Below are 24663 nucleotides of genomic sequence, written 5' to 3' on the forward strand. Positions count from 1 at the left end.
ACATAGTTGTTACTCCAGTGAAGAATGATATAGCCCCTTATAAAGTCCACAAGCTGACGTCTGTTTTTTAATGTAATATTTACATTATTCAAGGAGCTAAAAGAAGGCTTTGCTTTAATAGATTCCTTCAGCTGATGTTTTCCCTTACACAGATGGGTTATTGTTTCCAGCTTTTGATGCCTATGTGGCTTTGTATGTTGGGACCTCTTTTTTTTTTTTTTTTCCTTCTTTTTTCTAAATCTCCTGGAGCAAGGAAGGGTTATGCCATCATCATCAAGTTGTCTGAAGTTTCTGAGGTTTCGTTGGAGGATCAAAATCCTGAAGACATTAAAGAATACAAAAGAAAAATACCAAACGCAATAAACACCACTCTGTCATTGCACACCTTCCCCCCATTCCCTACTTCTTCCTTCCTGAAAACACATCAAATATACACAAAAATAAAATAAAATAATAATAAAAAAAAAGAATTGCTGTGCATTTTTGGTTTATCCTGCCTTCTCTGTGAGGAGACATGGTACAACAATTTCTTACCATCGGCAGCACTCATCATAATTTGGGCAATGAAATTTTCTCCAATGGCCCTAATGCTACAGGTGTGATCTGGTGTCTTTTGTGAAAATGCTGCCCAGGTGACTTATAAATAACACTGCGACACCTAATGTCTTAAGGGGACTGGATAAAAATCTGTATGTCCAGTGAAAGTATAAGTAGTTTTGTGGTGCTTCATAATGGAAATAGAGTACCAGTTTTAAATATATAATCACATTTATTCCAGTGAAACAAAACACACTGACATCTGTAAAATTGTGGTCTGAACAGACAGTATGAGGGGGTCACTAAAGTTAGATAGGCTTTTCTGTTTGCTATGTAGGATCTGCTTCTGGACCAAAACAACTTTAGAAAGCAAGGACTGCAAAGAGGATTATCTGATCAAAATTTTTAACCTCACCAATATACAGCTTCAGTCTGAGCTTCAGAAAAGAAAAAAAAATAAATAAAAAAATCTTACACTTGCTGTGTTCCACTGAAACCAATTTTATCCTAGTTCTAACTAAAACCAAAAACTATACCATCCTTATGGGCTAAAAGTTCACACCAATTTGTAGTGGACGGAGAACGGTCAAAAGCAGGATTCACCAAGGACCTTATTTCATTTGCCAATCTATCCAAATATACAGATAAAATTTAGGGGATCAGAGTATTCGCATCTGTAGTTCTGTTTGTGAAATTTCTAATGGTTTGGGTGCTGGTAGGAGAGCATCCAGGATTCTGAATATTTTCGTGTATCTTTCCTGATGTTCTTGAGGTCACATGTCTATACTAGATATCTAGAAAAATTAGTTGTGGCATTCTGGATTTAATATTTTTTCCCCTTTAAAAAATTCTAGGGAGAAAAGTATTGTAGTTTATTTTCAGACATAAAGGATGGATTCAGAAGTCCTTAATTTGTCTGTATTTGTTTCTTGGAGCTTGGAATGGAGGCACAAGGAGTATAAGTAATGTACGTATTCCCTATTTCAACAATCACAGAATCAATAAGGTTGGAAAAGACCTTCAAGATCATCTGGTCCAACCATCACCCTACTACCAATGTCCCCCACTAACCCATGTCCCTAAGCACCAGGTCCAACCTTTCCTTGAACACCCCCAAGGGATGATGACTCCACCACTTCCCTGGGCTTCCTGTTCCTATCTTCTTGTTGCTTATACTCTTCAAAAATTACAGCTGTTATTTGCACTTTTATAATTCTATGCAGAGAGAAAACTTCAGAAGAGCATATGAGCAGGCCTTGCACTTCCTATTGGTGGCTTAACCTGGTTCCCTACAGAATGACTTTTACTTCACTACCTCTAGATTAGATCCCCATTTCAATTGTTCTCTTTGTGGTTGATAAGATTATCTTCTAAAAATTATGGTGTATTTACCAAATGCAAGCTTTGATTTATTTTTCCATCATCAAGGTCCTATTTTGACTTTTGCATGGGAGGTTATAGTCTGCTGAGTGCAAAATGATTGTCAGGTGTGTTACTGCCACTATGTATGCTACAGGGAAATCAGGCACTGAAAGGCAGTGTATCAATAACACATGGAGCGGTGATTCTAACTATCTACTGGAAGGGAGTTGCGTATTTCTGTAACAAGCTTGCAGCTGGCAATGACATGGTTGAGACCCTCTGGGTAAGGGTTAAAGGACAAGCAAATAAAGTGGATATTGTTGTGGGAGTCTACTATAGGCCACCCTGCCAGGATGACAACACCAATGACTTACTCTTTAAGGGACTGAGATACCTCTAGATCAGCTCCCCTTGTCCTCATGGGTGACATCACCTTGCCAGACGTTAACTGGGCATACTTCACAGCTGATACAAGCAGATCCAGGAGATTCCTAAAACACCTTGATGATAACATCTTGATACACGTACTAAGGGAGCTTACTAGGAAAGGTGCCCTCCTAGGTTTGTTACTTGTAAACAGAGAGTCTCATGGGTGAAGTGGCAATTGGTGGCTGTCTTGGTCACAATGACCATGAAGTAGTCCAGTTTAAAATCTTTGGTGACAGGAGGAAAACTGGCACCAAAACTTCAACCCTGGATATGGGGAGAGTAGACTTCAGGCTGCTCAGGGAACTAGTTAGTAAGGACCCCTGGAAAGCTGCTTTTGAAGGTATTGGGGTTCATCAGTGCTGGTCACTTTTTAAGTACCACCTCTTAAGTGCACAGCAACAGGCAATTCCGAAATGCTGGAAATCAACCAGGTGAGGCAGAAGGTCAGCTTGGCTGAGCAGGGATCTTCTTCTAGAGATTAAAAAAAGAAAATGTGGAAAAAGAAATTGTGTGGCCACTGGAAGTGTGGTCAGGCAACATGGGAGTACTACAAAGATGCTATTATCCATTGTAGGAAGAAAATTCATGCACCCCAAACTCCATTAGAGTTGAAGCTGGCTAGTATTGTGGGGAACAATGTAAAGTTTTTTTTTTTTTTTTAAATGTATGTTAAGAGCAAAAGGAGGACTCGAGATAACATTGGTCCATTACTTGATGAGGATGGTCACCTCACAAATAGGGACATAGACAAAGTAGAGACGTTTAATGCTTTCTTCACCTCTGTCTTCAACACCAGTAATGGACTCTGAATCCCCCAGAGCCCTGAGTTGGAGGACCATGACTGTGGTAATGATAAACTCCAAGCAACCCCAAACTTGTGCAGGATTTGCTGCTCCAGCTGGTTGCATATGGGGCCTGATTGAATTTAATCCAGGGTACTGAAAGACCTGTCAGATGCTATCGTGATCTCTCTCTCAATTTTTCAACAGTCTTGGGAATCTGGAGAGGTCCTAGTTGACTGGAAGCTGGCAAATGTTGTTCCAATTTTCAAGAAGGGAAAGAAGGAAGACCCTGGTAATTACAGGCCTGTTGATTTCACTGCAGTGCCTGGTAAAATTATGGAGAAGATTACTTTGGGAGTTATTAAAAAACACGTAGAAGACAATGCAGTCATTGGTAACAGCCAACATGAGCTCATGAGGGGAAGGTCCTCTTTAATGAAGTTAATAACCTTTTGTGACAAGGTCACCCATCTAGTTAACCAAGGGAAGCCAATTGATGTAATCTTTTTGGATTTCAGTAAAGCTTTCGATACTGTTTCTCACAGTATCCTTCTGGACAAAATGTCCAGCACACAGCTAAACAAAAACGTGATGTGATGGATGAATATTTGCCTGATGGGTCAGCCTTATAGGGTTATAGTAAATGGGGTTACATCAGGCTGGTGGCCAGTCAGTAGTGGAGTTCCGCAGGGTTCTGTTTTAGGACCTGTTCTCTTTAATGTTTTTATAAATGACTGGGATGCAGGACTTCAAAGGTATACTGAGTTTGTAGATGATGCTAAATTGTGAGGAGCTGTTGAATCCCTCAGGTGCAGAAATGCCTTGCAGAGAGATCTTGGCAAATTAGAGGGTTGGGCAATCACCAACCACATGAAGCTGAACAAGAGCAAGAGCTGGATTCTGCACCTGGGACAGAGTAATCCTGGATTACAGACTGGAAGTTGAGACCCTGAAGAGCAGCCCCACAGAGAAGGATGCGGGGGTTCTGGCTGATGGCAAGTTGAATATAAGTCATCAGTGCGTCCTAGCAGCCAAAAGGCCAACCGTATTTTGGGGCGCATCAGACACAGTAGTGCTAGCCGGTTGAGGGAAGGGATTGTTCTCTTCTGTTCTGCACTGGTGTGGCCCCACCTTGAGTACTGTGTGCAGTTTTGGATGCCATAATATAAGAAGGACATAGAACTATTAGGGAGTGTCCAAAGGAGGGCTACAAAGATGATGAAGGTTCTAGAGGGGAAGACACATCAAGAGTGGCTGAGGTCCCTTGGTTTGTTCAGCCAAGAGCAGAGCAGGCTGAGGGGAGGCCTCATGGTGGCCTGCAGCTCCCTCACGAGGGGAGCAGAGGGGCAGGTGCTGAGCTCTGCTCTCTGGGACAGTGACAGGACCCAAGGGAACGGCATGGAGCTGTCACAGGGGAGGGTCAGGATGGATTTTAGGAAAAGGTTCTTCACTGGGAGGGTGGTTGGATACTGGAACAGTCTCCCCAGGAAAGTGGTCACAGCAGAAAGCATGCTGGAATTCAAGAACACTCTCAGGACAATGGTCTCAGACATAGGGTTTAATTTTTGGGTGATACCGTGTGGATCCCCGTGTTGGACCTTATGATCTTTGTGGGTTCCTTCCAACTCAGGATATTCTATGATTCTATGATTTCTGTAATGTGTCATTTGTCATGGATTTGGGTTTATCAGATTGCTCTGACAATGGTCAGGAATGGGAATAAGGGAAAAACAGCAAAACCTATTGCTTCGTTTGAGAAAGGTGATTCTGTTCTTAATTCCTACTGTAATTGAAGGGATGTTCCTTCAGGTGTTTTGAGGTTTTAAATAACTTGTTATTTTTCAAGTCAAAATGAGGCACCCCTTTGGTTTCATTTTATATTTCTTAACTCTTTTTTTTTTTTTTTTTTTTTTTTTTTTTTTTTCCTCCATAGCAGATATTAAATGCCTTTATTGGTGAATCCTACCATCATTTCAGCAGCAGTGAGGCAGAATAATTTCAAAGATATGTCAGTATACAGCTACAAAATGTAAACCTGTTATCTATAAATGTGCTATCCTTCTACTTGGAAACGTTGTCAGTATGTTTAAGGGGTTAAGGTTTGCCACTTAGATGCCAAAGATAATCATGTCTCCAACAAACTTTGTAATTCTTTGTTTAATAATCTTAGCTGAAGGGAAGTCTTTTTTTCTCTGACACACCAAGGTGACAGTGCTAGTATTACACTTTCAGAAATGTTTGTAATAATGGACATAGGCTTGTGGTGTTTATATAAGAATGTGGGGAGGAGATACTACAGTAAAGAACAGTGCAGTGAAAAATCCCAGGTGGTTCTACAGTGGCACTTCATCCTACAAAGACTTCTTGTGTAACCTTATTTAACTTTTTGTTTCAGGAACAAGAAGATCCCAATAAGCTTGCCACCAGCTGGCCAGACTACTACATTGACCGCATCAATTCCATGGCAGCAGTAAGTTACCTTTTCTGCACAGCAGGGAAGGTTTCCTTTCATAGAGATCTGGTTTTTTTTAGGAAGAAAACCCAAAGGAAGGATGTTAGCCCAAGTGCATGACTTGTTTGAAACAGGACTTTTGAAAGAATAGCATATGTCTTAAGAAAGGGCCCTGCTTTAGCAGAAGAAAAGACTAGATAACACCAGGCATTTTCCAGTTTTTACTTCAATGATAGAGGGTTTTAAATTTATTTCTACCTAATCTAAAAAATAACACTGGGATTAATAGTTTAGTAAAAAAAATAAAAAAATAAAAGTAGTTCTTCACATACGGTAATAGCCGCTTATATAAAAGCAGGTAAACACAGAAACATAAGTCTGTAACACCTTAGACATCAGATATAAGGCATGTTATTTGTGGTAAACTGTCTTTAACTGTCCTTGTTCAATAGCTGAGGAAGGTGTGCCTTCCTCTGAAGCATGCTGTAGATCTGGCCACCAGCACAAGTAGAACACCTGCACGTAGTGTATTCACTGATATCGTGTGATATGGTAGACCTTACATTTTGGAATTTGATCTTGTTACTAATTTTATAGTCAATTTTTGCCTTCAGTTATTTATGTGCAGGGTCTACTCAGCTTTTTTTTTTTTTTTTTTTTTTTTTTTTTGCATGTGTGCAGTGGTAGATAGTATTCATTTCCTAGCATCCAAGGTAGCACACTTTGCTTGTTTACTTATACTTTTATGTTTGATTTCTGAAGGCTTCTCTGCACCTTTTCTGTCATGGTTATGAGGCATAAAATAATTTCATAAAAATAATGCCTTAATGGATACTTAATATGTCAATACTGATATATTTCTCGTAGTGAAATATGTCTTGCTCAGTTAAAAAAAAAAAAAGAAGACTTTACAAGCCACTATAACCCATTGTAATAGGATAAAATAAAAGCTGCTTTCTACTCTGAGTCATGAATAACCAAAATGATCACCTTCCTTCACGCCAGATTTTTTGGCAGCAGAGTAATGGAACAGAAAGACTATAGGCTGGTTTTGAAAAAAGAGAGGTTGAGATTTTGTGCTGGCATGGCATTGTGCTTTGATTTCCTGATTGAACAAATTCACTCTACAAGGGCTATTAAGGAAAAAATAGGTATGAAACCTTGCAAAGTCACTGAGCCAAATACTTCTGGTAGGACTTGATCCAAGGCCTTTTGAATCTACTGAGTTTTTTCCATTGATTTCAGTGGCTTTTGGACCAGTCTTTAAATGATCTTGACGTAAATCTGGAGAGAGTATATGTATGTCACTGTTGCAAAACTGGAGCACTTCCATGGAATGAGACTATATTTTGGCCCATGTTTCTAATTTTAAACACATTTTAAGAGCACCAATAAACACCAGCCCTGGTAACATTGTTTGCATGGCTCAGCATTGAATGACTGATAACCTTTTACTTGGCTTCAAGCCTCATAATTTACTCTTATATTTGAAGTATTAAGAAGATACAGTGGGGTTAAACCCCTGCATCTGATTTTCCACTTAATTGCTTCAGTTTTAGGCAGGTGAAACTTAGTTGACTTGATTTCACTGGAATCATATCAGCGGAAAACTGGAGTAACAGAGCTGAGAACCAGCTCCAACACGCTTTAAAAGACATGTTCTCTTCATTATTATTTAGACCTCTGAGATTCTTAACTTCCAAATGGTTATTTTGGGTCCCTTATAATTTCAGTCCTAAATTTAGTGATGGAGGGTTTTTTTGTAATTTTTTTTAACTTCATCCAAGTACAGTTGGCTAAGAAGTGGTGAAAGAAAAGCATGTTTCATGTTGCTTCCTGACACTGTCTAGTCTACTTCAGTTTGCGTCTCCTGGGCACTATCAGGTATTGCTGTATTTTAATTAGAAATATGGCAAGAAGTATTAGAGTTGAAATGGTAGCAATAATCACAGAAGTGTTAGTTTAAAATGCTTTAAGTCCTGTTTTTTTAAAAATAAAATTTAATCTTTGCATCTTCTGTGAAGTAAGTACATAAGAATCATTTTACATGCAGCTTTCACGTCTTTTTTGATATAATTTTCTTTAAATACGAGGTTCTGTTCTAAATACTAGCTTGGCAAAATAGTTCTTCCTACCCGCTGATAAAATGAAAATGGCATCCCATGGATATCATTAGGTATCTTTTTGTGGATTTCAGGAGGCCAAGGCCCCTGCACTCAGGGATCATTTTCTCAGAAGATCTGCTGCAGCGTTACCAATCATATCTGTCCCTCATAGATTATGCTTGAGAGCAATGTGGTGATTCCTGACATGTTTGACATTCCCTACTTGTAACCCTAGACCACTATGTTGGGAAGCACTTTCACAGTAGTTCAAAAAGCCATGCATTTTAGGCGCAAGTCTGTTCCCACAATTGTTTCTGTTACCGTGACTTTTTAAATGTTAGTAGTTTTTAATCCTAATTCTCATGAGAGTGTATAACAGTAAAACCGAATCTCTTTACTAACTCGCAGTACGCAATTCCTGTGGAGGGAATGTCCCATCCTTCAGGACTGGGAGGAAAGTCTCAAGAAGATCCTTGGTAGAATGTCTTCTAGACCCACCCCTAAGAGAAAGGCATGGTTGCTAATGATATCTAAGTTAGAAAGAGGAGCCTCCAAATTTGCCCAGTCCTCTAATGTCAACATGCTGCTGTTGACATCATGATGTCAATAAGGCTGGTGACTGCAGGCAGGTTGCAGGCCCACAGTCAGAGATCGTTTCCATTATCAAGGTCATTGCTATCTTCTACTGATTCATCAACAGACAGAACTTTTCTTAAAAATGCAGCAGCTGCCCTGTTTATATCACAAGAAACTTCCCTGTGCTCCTCTTGCCCTCATCACTCCATGATACTACCTGCTTGGCAGCACAAATAAACACAGCCTTCATTTTACTGGAAAGGAAAAGTTCTGACAGCACAGCAGTGCGTTGATGAGCTTGGCTGTACCTGCATTTCCAGAGAGAGATTTTCATGTGAACAGTGTTTTTCTGGAGAGATTGCTCAGATGAGAGTATGAGGTGGGTGGATGCCCATTCACCAGAATTTAGCAAGAGGACGATAACTCTTCTCTTTCTGGGTTAGGTGGCATCCGTGTTACTTTAAAATTATTTGCCTGAAAGTTTTTTTTGTTTGTTTGTTTGTTTTTGTAATACATCTATTCGTAGTTTATTCATAGTTTATGATTTGTAGTTTACTCTCTTAGTTTGGCCTCAATATAGCTAGAGATGTGGTGCACCTTGAATTTCAACTGACCTCTTTTCTTTAAAGAAATGTTTTAAAATAGTGTTGTCCAGATATGTCATAAGAGGCATGCAATACAATAATTTATTATTAAACTTTAATTTCACTTCTATTTGTTTGGAAATGATTTCAGTAGTGATAATAGTTATGATTTAGGTAAGACCTAAAGAAAGAACTTGGTCTATAGTGATAAATCAGAATGTCTTGGTTGCTTTTTCACTACTTACTCTGTTTGCTTCATTTTTCTTTTCATTTGTGTGAGATCGGCATGAAACTAGGTCAATCATATAGTTCCTTTCTGCTGTTAGTTGATATATTTATTATTATTATTGGTGCCTCTTTCCTAATGTGCTGTCATTATGGTGGTCTATTTGCCTTCCTGGTAGTTTAGGGGAATGATTAGCTATTAGAATAAGGTCTGAGAATTTACTTGATGCTTTGAATAAAATCAAGATTTTCAAAAGCAGTTTCTTGGACTACCTGAAGTTTTACATGTACAGTTCTGTGTGAATGATTTTTTCACATATACTTTTTTTTTTTTTTTTTTTGACTTGGCAAATCAGATAGCTAGATGTCATGCTTTCCTGGGTGATGCCCTTAATCTGGAAAATTTAAAATATGCAAAATATGCTTATGAAACAGATTCATATGTATACTGCCTTTTAGGGACCCGATGAGGACCTGGCACTGTTTTGCTTCCTATTCCTTGGGTGAAACAGTTTTGGTTAACTGACAGTAGCTAGCTGCATCCTCAGCCCAGCAGATGTTAGTACTAGAGTACGGTTTGTAGTTCAGGGAAGCAGTGCATCAGCCAGCCACATTAATGAAATCCAGCCTCAAATAACGACAGTTCCCTCCCCTCTGTCTCCCAGGGACAGTTGTGTTTTCTATAACTCTTGCCGAGAAAGTTATTTCATAATGTAAATGCATGACTGACGAGGCTGTCTTTAGAGAGGGCATGAGGATTTGAGTTCCTGGCCATGCACAGGGGTGAGAAATGAAGGGCTCTTGGCTGCCTGCAGCTTTAGAAAAGGGGTTTTCTATAATCGCCCTCAGTTGTAAAGGCAGGATTATTTGTATTTGTTTCATTTGGAAGTGGGCCTTTTTCACTCTCAACGAAATACTGTTGAGCACCTTCCTGCCATCCATTTGCTTCCCCCCCACAATGGCTCAGAGCAGAAATTAAGCTGTTGCAGGAGTGGGAGCCTTTCAAAGAAGCATTTATGGGCCAAGGGAAAGGTGACCAGATGGGCCGTCACCCAAGAAAATACAAATCAAACCCCAAATCACACCCCAGGATTCTGCCATTGAGATTCTATAATGCCTGTTCAGGATTTCTGTTTATTTTTCAAAGAGGGGAATCATATATGGCTTGGCTTAAGCATTTCAATTTATGTTTCTGGCTGTCGGGGGATGCTGGCAAAAGATAAAACATCATCAGCTCATTTTCCATCAGTAGCGCTCTGTCATTCCATTAGGGCAGGAAATAGCTCGCTCTGTTACTGAGTGAATTTGACTTTAGCGAGGATCAGAGAGAGGACCCCTAGAGTTAAACACATCTTCTTATGCCAGCTGTTCAGCATAAGACAGCAACGGCCCGTAGCCAAATGACCACCCTCAGGATCTGACATGTGTTGGCACTACGGGGTTTGCAAAAGCAAGCAACATGGGAGCATTTCCAAGGGAAGTGAGGTGGTGGGGTGGGAGGGTGGGAGAGTTAAAGGAAGTTCCAGTGAGAGGAAGGTTTCCTTTTCGGCATGCTAAATACTTAAATAAAGACTTCTATATTTCACAGTAGTGGGCCATAACTTTAGGTACTCAGATTCCACCACAGAGAGGTATAGTATCTGACCCTTGATAGATAACACTGGTTTAATTGGGGTATTCATTTGGGAGGGGGTTCAGAACTGCTTTCCAGATCCCACTGAGCGATATCCCCCAGAACTCCTTCCAATAAGAAAAGCTTTTATCATCTCTGTTGTACAATTAAAGAGGCTAAGAAGACATTAGTATAGGCTTCGAATTTCCGGCATTGTGTCTTGACTGTTTATGAAGCCGCTCATTGAAGTTGTGAGCCCGAATGGTACATGGGTGGGTGCTGAAGAGTTGCTTCATATTGCAAGGTTGTGGTGGTGCTAAGTGTAGATCTGAAGCCCTGATTTCCTGCTATACCACTTTTTTTCGTAATGGCTTTGTCTGATTTTCAGAACCTTGTATTTTGTGTGTATTTCTCTCATCACCTCTCACCCTAATTTACCGTGACCCACAGAATCTTCAGTTCCTGCAAGCTGCGTACCAGGGAGAAAAATGACAGAGGTAGCTCCCAATAGGAAAAAACATGAAAATATAGGCTCTATTTTCTGAATGCTTCAGTTTACATGTTAAAACACAGGGACAAGGATTTTATGATGCTCTTGCTTTTTGTAGTAAATGTTTGCAATTAGCAAGGACAAAGTGTATAGAGAAAATTAATATCTTAAACCAGGTTGAAAAAAAAGGGTAAAGGAGAAGAGTCAAACTTTTGGGTACACAAACTACAATTCAGGGTACTTGTAGGCTGTCTAGTCAACTGAAGAAAAAGCTTTTCTGCTTTAAAACCTAACACAGAAGTCTGTTGTCTTTCCTTTTTCTTCTTTTTCTTTTATATATATATATATAGTATGTATATATATATATTTTTTAACTTCAAATCCCTCCAGCCAAGTCAGTCTAATAAGATTTTGCCTCTCTCTACAAACTTTTCCTCATATATCCATAGATCACCACAGTGGATCACTGTTCTAAATTAGGTAGTTTTCTGAGGGCATCCTGGCAAGTATGATTTTTGGGGGGTAATGTGAGATCCCTAGTTTTAGGCAGTGTGGCAAGGCTCTATGCTGCTGCCAGTCCACATGAGCAGCCTCATCTGGATCGAGTTTTGTAGCTGAGGCACTGCTTTCCTGGTGAGAGGTCGGCAGGCACTTCTCCGTGGGTTGATAGGATAGTTGTTTTTCATAATTCCTGGCCTGTCTCTTAGCTTCCAGGCAGCTCAGGCTTTTCTGATTGTCATCTCCTTTTCTGAACAGATGCAGACGCTGTATGCTTTCGATGAAGAAGAAACAGAAATGAAAAATAAAATAGTTGAAGACTTGAAGACAGCTCTGCGGACTCAGCCCATGAGGTAATGTTGTTCATCTTTCATCACAACTCACTGCCTCCCAATGGTCAGATGGGGCACAAGAAGGAGTGGCAAGGACAGAAACCTCTTTGTCTCACCTCACACAAACATTCTCTGATAGTTCATACAATCCACAGAGAGCCCTACGGTTCCTGTTCTGAACCTGTCTAGCTGGAAGGGCACAGTAATGCTGAAGCATATAGCTTCAGGAAAATAAAAGACAAATTCTGTTGTGAAAAACATGTGGCAGATCTGAGCAAACAGGTAAGGACTGTGAAGATCAAACTTACTGACTTCATAGACCCCTGAACATCCTATGTGATTTGACTCATGATGGGCAAGATCTCAGCCTCTACTATGAATTTTGAATTCAAGCTTCCTATCGTTAGTAATGTGAGCTTTTTTGGCACAAAGCAGCTATCTGACTTTACCTGGTTTGGCATTCTTCCTGCTCTGTGTGTAACTGTGGCATGCAGAAATGTTACGAGTCTTTGTTGTGTACAGTGTGTTTGAAGGTAAGGTCATCTTTGTTTTTCTGGGAACAATGCTCTGAGCAATTGCAAATTAACTAGTATAGAAATCTTTTGCATTTAACACTTAGAAGGACATTGTGCTGAAGCAATAACCATAGTTGATACAATTTGGGGAAATATTCAGTTGATACAATTTGGGGAAGTATTCAGAAACTTGAACAAAAAGTTTCTGAATGTCTTTGTATTAAGCCCAAAATAAACCAAATGTGCTTACATCCACACTATGCTGAAGTCATAGTTTCAGAGGCCTTCAGTAATGCCTAATCACACAGATCTTCTGGAATTTAAAAATTAAAAAAAAAAAAAAAAAGTAAACAGAACAAATAAATAAAAGACCACAGAAAATAATCACAAGAGAATTTGCACTGTAGTTAGGCTGAGTGGAAGTGAAAATATTTTTGTGAGTCCTTGCAGAGCTAAGTGCTGATTATGTGCATCTCTTCTTTTCATGATGTTTAATGTTTCTTCTGGGCAGGAACAAAAGAAAAGCCCTTTAAGAAAGCACTTGGAGAAGGAGTCCTCCCTGACAAGCATCCTTGCTTCATGCAGTTGAGCCTGCTCCTCTGTTGTACAAAGCTAGATGTGAAGGAGACTGAGGGAGCTCTAGGAATTTAAAGTGCTGGAACATCGCCTCTCTGCAGCCAGAAAGCAAATACAGAGAGGCCATCATTATGGTCTCTTTCTTCATGCGCGAATGACAAGATACTGAGTGATTACTAAGAGATAAGTGAATAAGGAAGACAAAAGGTAGGAGGAAGTCTCCAGCACAATGGAACTTGTGCTGAGATTCAGTTGCAATCACACCTCAGGTGTTGTAGCCCTTTGTGGTGGGAGATTTGTAGCTGCAGCTGTATTGCAGTGGGCAACATCTTCTCTTTGGGCTCACATATGTAAATGGAGTCTCTTAGCTAAGTTACTTCATTATCAGCAGAGCTTCTAGCATTGACTACATGGAGCTTCTCAGCTCACAGCAAGTGCAAGGTTGAGCACATCACCTTAAACCTTGGTAGTTTACCTCCTATTTCACTGGGCTGTAAAAAAGCACAGACAGATTCTGAAGCATAGGGATTCATCAGGCTTTGGTAATTTTAGTCATGCGGGTACAGTAACTGCTTTTAACATGGAACTGGAGAAACAGTAGCCTGTGCTGAGAAAGAGTCCAAGAGAACAAGTGACAGTTTGATCATATCACTATTCAAAAGTAGAGAACATGGTAAAAGGCAGCTCGACTTAATGATAAAATGGAAGCTAAAGACAACAGTCACACTACAAATTTACAGGGATTTTTAACCAAAGACCTGTACCACTGAGACATTATGTAGCAACTCTGTTACATTAATTTGGAACTGGTGTGATGTTTCCTCTGAAAGTGATAGCTTTCTCATATCATTGAGCATAACCAGAGCAGCCAGGCATCTCTGTTCTGTCTAGCTGAAATACGTTGGTGGCCACCATTTGGTAGTTGTACTCTGACATTTTGAGTAGGATAGCTCAGCCTCCTTTCTGAGAGCAAGGCAAAAGAGAAGAGAAGTAAATGTCTTTTGCTCAAAATATTGCAAGGTTTTCCAGACCAGACCTATATTGCTTCTGCTGGGTCCCCTTGACAACAGGCTGTTGCTTCATCTGTTTATAATAACCCTAACAAGCTTCAGTACAAGCATCTATGAGCTGCCCTATAAAGTGTTCTCTTCTAAATCACTGGCGATGGTTATGGGGCTTTTTTTTTAAAATAGTTAAGCCAAGCCAAATTTTGAGTTAAGTCCTATGTCTCAACTAATTTCCAGCGACTCAATTCGTTAGCTGCCAAATGGGCTGCGTGCCAATGCCTGATCAACAAGCCAATTTCTTCTTGATGGAAAGGTTGCAGTAGAGAGGCCCTCAGCTCCATCAAATCCCTCTCATAAGCAGTACTATACCCCAGCCTTCAAAATACTAGTCTTTCTAGTTGAATTTGGACATCTAATCCTGTTTTCCTTGCCACTTCTGTTGATCAGAGCTCTGAAGAAAATAGAGACCTAAATTTACACAGGATAGATTGTCTGGAATCCGTTTATGGTGGGTAGGGTACAGAGGGTCTCTGACAGTTCACCAGCAGGGTCCTCTGCTTAAATTCTCCGATCTAGAGGACCCAAAATAATAAAAAAGCATGTGTGGCTCTAGGTTTCATTTTACTGTAGAACTGCATCTCTTCTAGTGTTAAACACAGAGTAATGGCACTAGTCTGTGCCTGTATTCCAGTCTAGTAGTTCTAACCCCAACAAAAACTGAAGCAGATCTTCCTAAACTCAAGTTCATTTTTCCCTTAGAGAAAAGGTGACAGAAGCATCCTTGGGCAGCTAGTTGGCTCACTCTGAGAAAATCCATTTTGTTCTGGTATTTAGGAGCTGCCCTGAAATAATAAAGCCAGGTTATGTCCCAGCACGCAGGAACAACCCTAGCCTTAGAGAACAAAACCCCCACATCTGCATCTTGTAAGGAAACAGATTTTCTTTTAGGTTTCTAAGAACTTATGACTATAAACAAGTGTGATGACAAACTGTTGGACAGAAGCAGGAGAGAAGAGCTTTTTTTTCCTCCCCCCCTTTTTTTTTAATGCCCAAAAATGGAGGTTCAGAAGTGCAGCAGAAGTAAAAACTTACAAAGGTCTGGAAAAAAATAACTTTTTGGACTCACAAAAGAATACCTCCTTTAGTCTGAATCATCAGCACTAACTCCCTTTTCTGTCTGCTTTTCTCCTTCTGTTCAACTCAGATTTACCTCTTGTTATTTTTGCCTGATTTAGTCATGTTGCATTCCAGTTCATACTGGAGATGAACATTTATGTTTCTAGCAAGCAAAACCCATTTTGATGAATTTTTCAGCAGTCCAGTGGTTGTCAGGATTATATGTGTCCCCTGATTCTTTAGGGAAGTGCAACCTTGGCTGTTAGCTGGGTGGGAACATCCTGCCTTCTGCACACCCACAGCATATGATCTTTCTGTCTTTCCTGCACTGGATCAAGCCTCACAGGGAAGTTTTCCCCCACGGCACTTGGAATCCATCAGTGGGTCATTACCTTTTAGGCTTCATCTGTATTTGGATGAAGGGTTCGTTATTAGAGCTAGCTAAAATGTTCTGATCAACACTCTAAAACTTGAAAGACTAAAAGGTGCTGTGCCTTTTAATGTGTGCTAAACTGGTCAAGTGAGAGTCTGAGGTGAGGTTAGGCTTTAATATGCTTGTTTAGCACCTATTAAAACACACCCTACTTTATTTACACTTGAGCTTTTAAGTATGTTAGCCAGAATACATTGGCAAATATGCTTAACTTTACACCTTTCAGTCTAGAACAAAACCTTACTTTGCAGCACACAAGGCTTATAAGATGGCAGTTAGTTATGGCATGCATATATAGTGGGGAAGAAGGTAGTTTATTTGCATAAGTTGGGTTTGCCTTTGCACATGTGAGTGCATACACACACATCTGTGTTTACAGGCATACAGATACACAAACATCAAACAGCATGAAGATTATGGTGCTCAGCTTGTCAGCTGAACTCCCACTTCTTTTTCTTTTTTGTACAGACATTTACACACATACTTCCCTGGTCACATCAAGCAGGTCCTAATACTGAGACTGTTTGTCCAGAAATAACTATCACCATTTCTCCTTTTATCTCCCTTCTGCATGATTTCTGTCTTTTCCGGAGAATAGGGGACTAAGTGTTTTGGAAGGAAGGTGAAAATCATCATTAGATTCCTGCTTCTGATGTCAGCTGAAATGGGAAGGTACTTGGTTTTGCTTCCTATTGAGTAATGCAGCTTACTGTTTGCTCTTTGGACTAGGAAGAGCACAGGAAAATCCCAACATTGTTTTAAATTATGTCATTAATCAAAGTCCGTGACACACACCACTTTCCTGCGCATGCCTTCTTTTTGGAATGACCTCATCCAGACAGGCCTAGAAAAAATTGCTCTGCCAATGAATTTAGTAAGGGATTGTACTTAATTGGTACAATGTGATTTTTGTGCATTTCATTTTTTTCATCTGTTCATAAGAGCAGGCCAAGATGCATAAAGGTTGTACTATCTTGTATGTTTGTCATAAGAGCAGGTGTTCCATCTGAAAGTAGGGTTTAGGGACCCTTTGTTCAGCTGCTTCTTAAGGATGTCAGTAGAGCTCCATGCCTTGAGAAAGGTATCCATCTTATGCCTTCCTGCAGCCATGAACTGAGGAGAACAGTGAAACGTGCATTCTTTTTTATTTTTATTTTTTCCTTTGTGTGTGTGTGCACAAAGGGATTTAGAAGGAATAGCTAAGGTGTAGGGTGGATTCATAGAGCTGAACCTTGGAGGTAAAGAGGAGCAAGGAGAATTTAAACTAGTCCTCCCATAGTACAGGCAAAGATCCACACAGATTTTTAGTCCCAGGTTTAAAGAAATGTTCTAAAGGCATCGGCTTTGCATTGTTTGATAACAAATCGAGGTCGTGCTTATTTGGGTTCCCAGGAAATCCTTAGCAACTCCTTTAGCCATGAATGTGCTTATTCCAGTCTTTCTTTGCATTCTAGCAGCATTACAGAAACTGAGCTAACTTTTAATCTTTCTATAACCAGTTTAAGTAACAAACTACTTCAAGTGACTTACTAAATTCCTGCTGCACAATGTGTGATCCTGCTATCTAGCCTAGAGGCAAAGGGGCTTATCCTCCTATGATTTGTTAGGGTACACAAGATGATGCATCCAAAGAATGTGCAGTCAAACCTGTGTGAAACTTGGCAGGCCATCTTAGAAGGGTTCAACTAAACCTTGTTTTCATTTTTGGTGTGCATGTGTTCCTGTGTGTGCTTGCCCTTATTCTGATATTCACTTTGAAATTCAGTTTTGAACAAAATCCAAACCTCAGACTGAAGCTTTGTTGAAAGCACCAGGCTTTGCCATGTTTCTGGTCAAATTGCTGGCCCAAATAAGCTGAAAGTTGGCAAATCCATCAGCATAATGAGCATAGCTTTCAGGTAGGCCCTGAAAATTCCTCTGTGGTGTGAGGTGTAACCACATGTGTCAAGTCCATATTATCCAGGAGATATATGTCTAAGGTTTGTCTTGCCGGTGCAGAGACATTAACAGAGATCACTGAAATGTTGGGAGTCTTTCCATATGAAATTTCCCACCTGATGGATATTAGGAACAGCATCTCACTTATTAATAGATAAGAGAAAGACAGCACATTAGGGAATATCCAACAGGGAGAAAGAGGGGCTGGGTAAAAGCTCCAAGATACAGACTTAATAATACAGGCTTAAGAATACTTAGGTATTCTTAATTTGTTATACATGTGACAATTGTTAACAGTCTTTTCATTTATTTGAGATAACCATCTACATTATGCTGTTTAGGACATGGTCATGGTCATATTGTTCTTGATTACATTTTGGTAGATTCAAATTTAATTCACATGGGTTTGTATTCAGGCATTCTAAAAAAACCTGCATCTACCTGAATGACCTGCTAGAGGAGGTAAACAGAGCTATCCTGAGAAATGATTTGCAGCCCATTTCATATCTTTGCATCCCCATTTTTAATCCAGGAAGCTCAAAATGAAACATTGCTAGAATTATTGGTTTGAACAGATTTGTATAACTCCATCAGTTTATGTCAACTTCTCTAGCAGGCTGTTTGTATGGTCTAGTTTGAATTTCCTCTGTATTATTTCCATACTCAGTTTCCATGATCTTAATCTGAAGAAAAGCAAATTTTATACTAGAATATGGTAGAAAAAGAACTCCAGTGATCTCAGTAGTCTAAATACACTTCTTCCAGTGTAGGCTTAGTCATTTGACATTAGGTAATTGAATAATTCTATATTTCCGTAATTTATGGTGTTATTACAATACATATTGCTACTACAGGTTGACAGAGGCCCTACTCCATCCTTAATATAGCTCCTCAAACCAAAAGCAAGCAAATAACAACAAAAAAACACCAATGCAGCCAAGGCTATTATAAGAGACTTCAGAAAACATGTGCCTCTTACATATATTATGTTTCTTTGCATATGTCATGGGATCAGAGTGTGAAGTCTGGACTTGGGTTAGTACAGCCAATAGTTACAGTGGTACTGTGCTATTTTTTTTTCTGTCTTTCTCTCTCTCTCTCTCTCTTTTTTTTTTCCTTTTTTTTTTTTTTTCTTGAATACCTGGGAATTACCCTGTGATCTTTAAGCTAGCCAGCTTTTGCAGATGCTGGGATCACAGGGTTGAGTATCTTTTGAATAAATAAATTACCTTTGTATTGTTTTTGTTATTTTCCCTACCTGCTTTTTCAGGTTTGTGACCAGGTTCATTGAGCTGGATGGCCTGAGCTGTTTGCTGAACTTCCTGAAGAGCATGGACTATGAGACCTCAGAGAGCCGTATACACACATCCGTTATAGGGTGTATCAAGGCACTGATGAACAACTCCCAAGGACGGGCTCATGTCCTGGCTCATCCAGAGAGTATCAACATCATCTCCCAAAGCTTACGGACTGAGAACATCAAGACCAAGATTGCTGTGCTAGAGATCCTAGGGGCTGTCTGCTTGGTACCAGATGGTCACAAGAAAGTCTTGCAAGCCATGCTTCACTATCAAGTCTATGCTGCAGAAAGGACAAGATTCCAGGTATGGGGAGGATGCTTGGACAGGAATAGCCATCTCAGCCAAGGAGCGATTTTTACAGTGCACATATTGCAATATTGCTAAGCAGTCAAAAGGCAATATTTCTCATTGTGTTTTAGGAAAAAAACACTTCAAATAGATTATCTTTTTTTTTTTATATTTCTATTTTTTTCTTAAGACCCGATTGCTTGTCATTAATGCTGATTTATGATCTCCTATATTTTACGTTAGAATGGGGAGTTGCTAAGTTAAATGAAAGCTGTTAATCTGTTCATACTCTAACCTGATGTCATTGGGGTGCTAATCATTTATTTTTTCCTGGAAGCTGAAGACACAGAATTCCAGGAGCCTCTGTCCCGATTTTAAGCTTGTTTAGTAACACAAGAGGTGTAAATTAAATAATGGCAACGGTGGATTAAATAATGAACATTGGAGCACTTAAATCGTCACTTAACAATCAGTTACAAATCATCACCACCTATCAAATGCTGCCTCTTATATCTCCTGTTCACAGAATAGAAGGGAAACTTGCTGAATCTCAGAAACCTTGGTAGGTCACTATATTATTGACAGGCTTTTATTGTGAATACTTCTGGCTGTTCCTCTTCCTAGTGAACTGAGCACCTTTACAAAAAGATGCAAAAGAATCTGTTGCTGTGTATGAACCTTTAGTTCCTAAACTTTGGGGTAGCCTTACCCATTTGCTACTCTTTCTTAGGTGAAATGGTAAGGGTGGTGTTCAACCAATAGGCCCCGGATCCTGGTCTGTGTCAGCCATTACCTTCTACCACAGTACCTTTTGCTAGATTTCGGGGTACAATGAGCTCACAAATGTAAAAGTAAATGGAGAACAATCTGTGCTCATGAACAGTAGCTGCCAATGTTTGTCATTAAATTGAGACTGAACACACCTGATTTAGCAGGAGTTTACAAAATTGTTTACAAACAATTGTGTCTTGAAGCTGGAATGCTTTTTTCCACTACATTCAGTGATAGCTTGAGTTCTAACAGCTTTTCTCCTAATTTTGAGGAGGTAAGCATTCATCCAAAGACCTCCTCCATTTGCCTTCAGTCATTTTCTTCTAATAGAGGGACAGTGGCGATATTCAGAACACTGATTGAACAAATGTGGTCATGGTCTTCCTTAGATTTTAGTGGAAGGTTCTCTGATATTCTAGGATTTGTGAGTTAAGAGAGTGCTGTATCTTTTTGCCTCTTTCCATTCAAGTGTGTGGCTTCGTTGTCCCACACCTGTAACTCAGAATCATCTTGCAGCTTATTATCAAGAAAGCAGCATCCATTGTAACTCATTGTACCTATAGGAGGCCAACGTAAGGAAAGGATGAACTGACTGCTTATCCTATGCCTTTCTTTAAACTTCAAAGACATAATGTACAATGAAGTTGTAGTCAAGCTAGTGAAAGCCTGTTTTTTCTTCATCCTAGTCCTGAATGTAAGCTTTGTAACCTAGACTTTGCAAATACCAGAAGAGCTCCTTCAGATTTTAAATCAAACTCTTTAGGGAGGTATTTCCTGTATCTTGAGCAATTAGCAGTACCAATCAGTATATTGAAGTGTCCAAACAGCTTAGAGCTTGCCGCTTTAGGTTAACTTTAGCTGGCCACACCTAATCACTGTTATGTTGAAAATGATCTCCCACAAGTGGGGATCTGGCAGGACAGGAAAATGAGATATTTTTTTTAAATATATATTTTTTTCTTTGAAAAGTAATTAAAAAAGAACTAAACTTCAGGAATGGGAGAAATATATTTTGAATGTGCAGAGTAGGAGCGAATTCCTTTGGCTCTATGTTCATTATTGAAGACTGATCCTAATGTGAGAAGTTAAAAAAAAATAAAATAAAATAAAATTGGGAACTGTAAAGGGACAGCTAGATGTAGTTCTATAAGACAATGGCCTAATTAAGGACAAAATACCCAAGAGGAGAATAATCTCAGCCTCTCAGATTTGGAAATCAAAAAGTTCTTGTTAAGTAAAAAAGCACAGGGCCTTCTGGAAGCTTTACTGAGCTTACTTTTGTTGGAATATCCAATAAATAACTTAGATGTAACACTGACCTCTGACAACATCAATGTAATTGGTCCTCTTCCTTAAGTTACCCTCCTTGCAACAGTGGTTGGAAATATTCTTCATTCCTATCAACCTTTTCGCTGTCAATTGATTAATCCTCATCTGTGAAAGCTGGCACTTTATTTGTATACTATGTGTTTGGATTATTTTCCACTCTTGCGGATAGTAGTAAATCTTAGTGTTCCGTTCTCTTCATATCATCTGTGATGACCGGCAGTGCGTACATTGAGAAATCAAGACGTAAACGTGTGAAACACAAAACTGCTTTTCCCCAGTACAATTTGTCTTCTCTCTCTCTCTCCCTTCCTTCCTCTTTATTCCCTTCCTTGTTTCCTTCCTTCCTTCCTTATTTCCTTCCTACCTTTTCATAAGGATGTCATGGTGCTGAATAAAAATTGTGGGTTGTATCGTTCTGATTCCACGCTGTTTTGTAAGAATGAGGAAGTGATGTTCAGAACTATTTATTGGCAGCCATCTAAAACATGACCTTGTTGGTAACTTGCTGCTGACAGCTTTGGATTGAAACACTGTTTATTTCCAATTTGCACATGTTAAAGTGTGGTGGAGTGATGTGCAGGTTATATATTTAATATGTTACCATAAAACACTGCATGCTCAGTTGAATGTCAGAAGCTGTTGCTGCTCAGTTTTCTAAGCACAACACTTACTACCTGGCACAGGCAGCCAAGAGTAGTCAGAAGCACCAGCAACTGGTGAATTAGTAGAGAAGGAAAGCTGGGACTTCATGTGTGGTTCTTCCTACACTTGCATCATTGCCTGTGTGTTGTTACAACTCCTTGTGTTTTGATAGGGAACGTGCAGTTTTATATTTGTGTTACTGCAGTCAAAATACAAATTAGAGTGAGATTCCTGGGTGATTTAAACAGTTGTAATCTCAATTTAATTAAATTGCTCTAGGGTACACCAACTGAAGATCACTATTCTAAAACTGTGCTGTAATGTTTTGGAAAAACTGCCAGCATTTCCTTTATGGGTTTGACTGAAAAATTCAATGCAATCCTTAACTTCCAAGATAAGTCACTTTACAGATACAGGAGTAAGTACCTAAATACCAGAACTTACTCTTCTCCTTTGAAACTTCAGTCTTCACTTAAATGAATGCATTCGAGTACTACAACTTCACTCTATATCTCCATCGCTCAGTGTGTTCACGGGGCCATCACCAGCAGCTTTCTCTTTGTACTTGCGACAAGACTCTCTAATCTGTCTGTGACTGAATTTTTGTTGCGTCTATTCCTATATTCTCACATTTGTCAGCTTCTTGCCTGAGCTGGTCCCCTTACCTTCTTTAATTTTTGACCTTTTCTTTATGCTGCCCTTCTGCCTGGAATAATTCTCCTTTAAATGTCCAACAGGCAGGCAGTCCACAAAATGGATAAAAATAAAGGATAAAACAATAATGGATAATAATTAAAATAATAATGGATAATTAAAAATAGTGGATAAAAATAAAATATTCATTGAAAACTGACCTCTTCACAGAAGTATTTCATCTTTACTCAAATACCACAATAATATAAAGACATTCCTTAAATCTCATTCCTGAGGCAATTTGGGAAAAGCTCTGCCTTTGCTTCACCCAATTTTCATTTGAAATGTGCTAATTTGCCTATAAATCGTACTCTGCTCCTCTCTGTCAAACTGGTGTTACAAACTCATAGTGCTATAGTGGCCCAGGAAAGTATTTCAGGACATGTCAGTACCTTCCAGCCTAACTTGCTGTCTGAAACACCCATACAGCTGCGGCCCTGTTGGGGGAGAAAGAATTTTCCTTTTAGTCTGGAGTGAACATAGATGTTCGATTCAGACTGAAAGGAGCTGATTTCACTTGCTGGTGAAAATATTAACTGGGTTGCTTTGGACAGAACACTCTTGTTTTTCCTCCTAAATGCTACTAGAAATTGTAAAGCTTAAGGTGAAGGAGTAAAGGAAGCTTGATATTGTCGGTCGAAAAGGTGGAGATTAGAAACATTCCTTCCAGAGCCCCATTGCCTGGTTTGCATTAAGCACCATCAGTACAGAGCATGTTGTGTAGAGAGAAATCTGATCAATTTGGAAATGTAGTAGAGGAACTAAAAAGGAACAAATTAAAACCCTGTATTCCCACTTGAGTTGCTTCTGCCCCTCGGGGCTCATCCAAAGCCTTTTGAGGTTTGCTGTAGATTGAATGAAATCTTACTGGATGTCAGTGATGAGGAATAATAGGATTAAGTGAGGAAAGTTTTGCTTAAATAGTAGGAAAAACCTTTACAACCATAAGATCAATTAGGCCACAGAATTGGCTGCCAAGAGGCGTGGTGAAATCTTTTTCACAGAAAATGTTCAAGTGAAGACTTGAACGTCAGACATTTGCAAAGGGTTAGAGATACTGGAATTTGGCCATAGTGTGGGCGTAGAATCTGATCTTTAGGAATTGCCTGACCTCGTAGTGTTTCCTTCTAGAGCTGAACAACCACATGAGGATGCGCTGTTCTTCAATGAGTATATTACAGGCTAGAGCTTTTGTTACTCTTGCTCTTTGGCTTGCCCCCTTGCCCCTGTGTTCTGCTCCTACTTCAGCCTTCTGAAATAGGAGATAGAAAACTTTAGCTAACATCCTTCATCCTCTTGATGCTGTCATGCACGTTGTTGTATAGATTCTAGTGTGCTCTGAAACGTCTTTAAGAATGTATGGTAGGAATGAGGCCTCTGAAGAAAACCAGCAAAACATTCATTTGTTTTGATGCTTTTATAGTTATGACTGTTTAAATTATTCCAAGACATGTATGCTTTGTATTTTGGTGTCAAATCCGACAGTAACAGAACTACTCTCATTTGTTTCACTTCTGCTTATTTTGCAAGTTGAAGAGTAAAACTGGGGACGTGGGGGGTGAGTTAAAGACTGCTTAATTAGTATCCTATTGCCATTATCAGACGTGGATTGGATTGACCATCAGTCTGACATCAGGCCATTTCTTGTATTTTTATGTAAGACTCATTCCCACTGCTAACAAGCTTGGGGGAAGGCTTGCTGTTTGGTCATAACATGACTATTGGGAAATCATGGACATGGTGGAAGCTTAAATTCCAGGAGAACGGACATACACAGGTGCCATCTGGCCAATTCAGAAGATGCAGGAAAAAGGAGTTTATGAAATCAAGCAAGCTTGATAGTGAAGTCAAACAAACTGTGCTCAGATATAAGGACAGCTGTCAGTAGCATTGTAGGATAGATCAAAATATTTTTGCACAAAAACAAACAAAGGATTCACATGAAGACAGGAAGGATTTCTTTCCTCAGGGGATGCCTTTTCCCCAGGCATAGGATAATGGTGATGTCCATTTTCTACAGGAAGCAAGATAGACCTATGAAACTGATGACTAGCATGGGAAAGATTTTGC

At 39.5% G+C, this 24663-nt stretch overlaps 1 protein-coding gene across 3 annotated transcripts in view; it reads left to right on the forward strand.

Moving 5' to 3' along the window:
• Positions 1-24663, forward strand: part of DAAM2 (dishevelled associated activator of morphogenesis 2) — a 171690-nt gene that overhangs the window by 85849 nt on the left and 61178 nt on the right. For all 3 annotated transcript variants that reach the window (XM_082757200.1, XM_082757202.1, XM_082757201.1), the window contains 3 exons: positions 5506-5580; positions 11911-12005; positions 18840-19173. In XM_082757200.1, coding sequence (XP_082613326.1) covers positions 5506-5580; positions 11911-12005; positions 18840-19173 — 504 coding nt within the window. The remainder of the gene's footprint in view (positions 1-5505; positions 5581-11910; positions 12006-18839; positions 19174-24663) is intronic.

This window comes from Aythya marila (genome assembly GCF_965140915.1).
Source record: "Aythya marila genome assembly, chromosome: 3".
Classification (NCBI taxonomy): Eukaryota; Metazoa; Chordata; class Aves; order Anseriformes; family Anatidae; genus Aythya; species Aythya marila.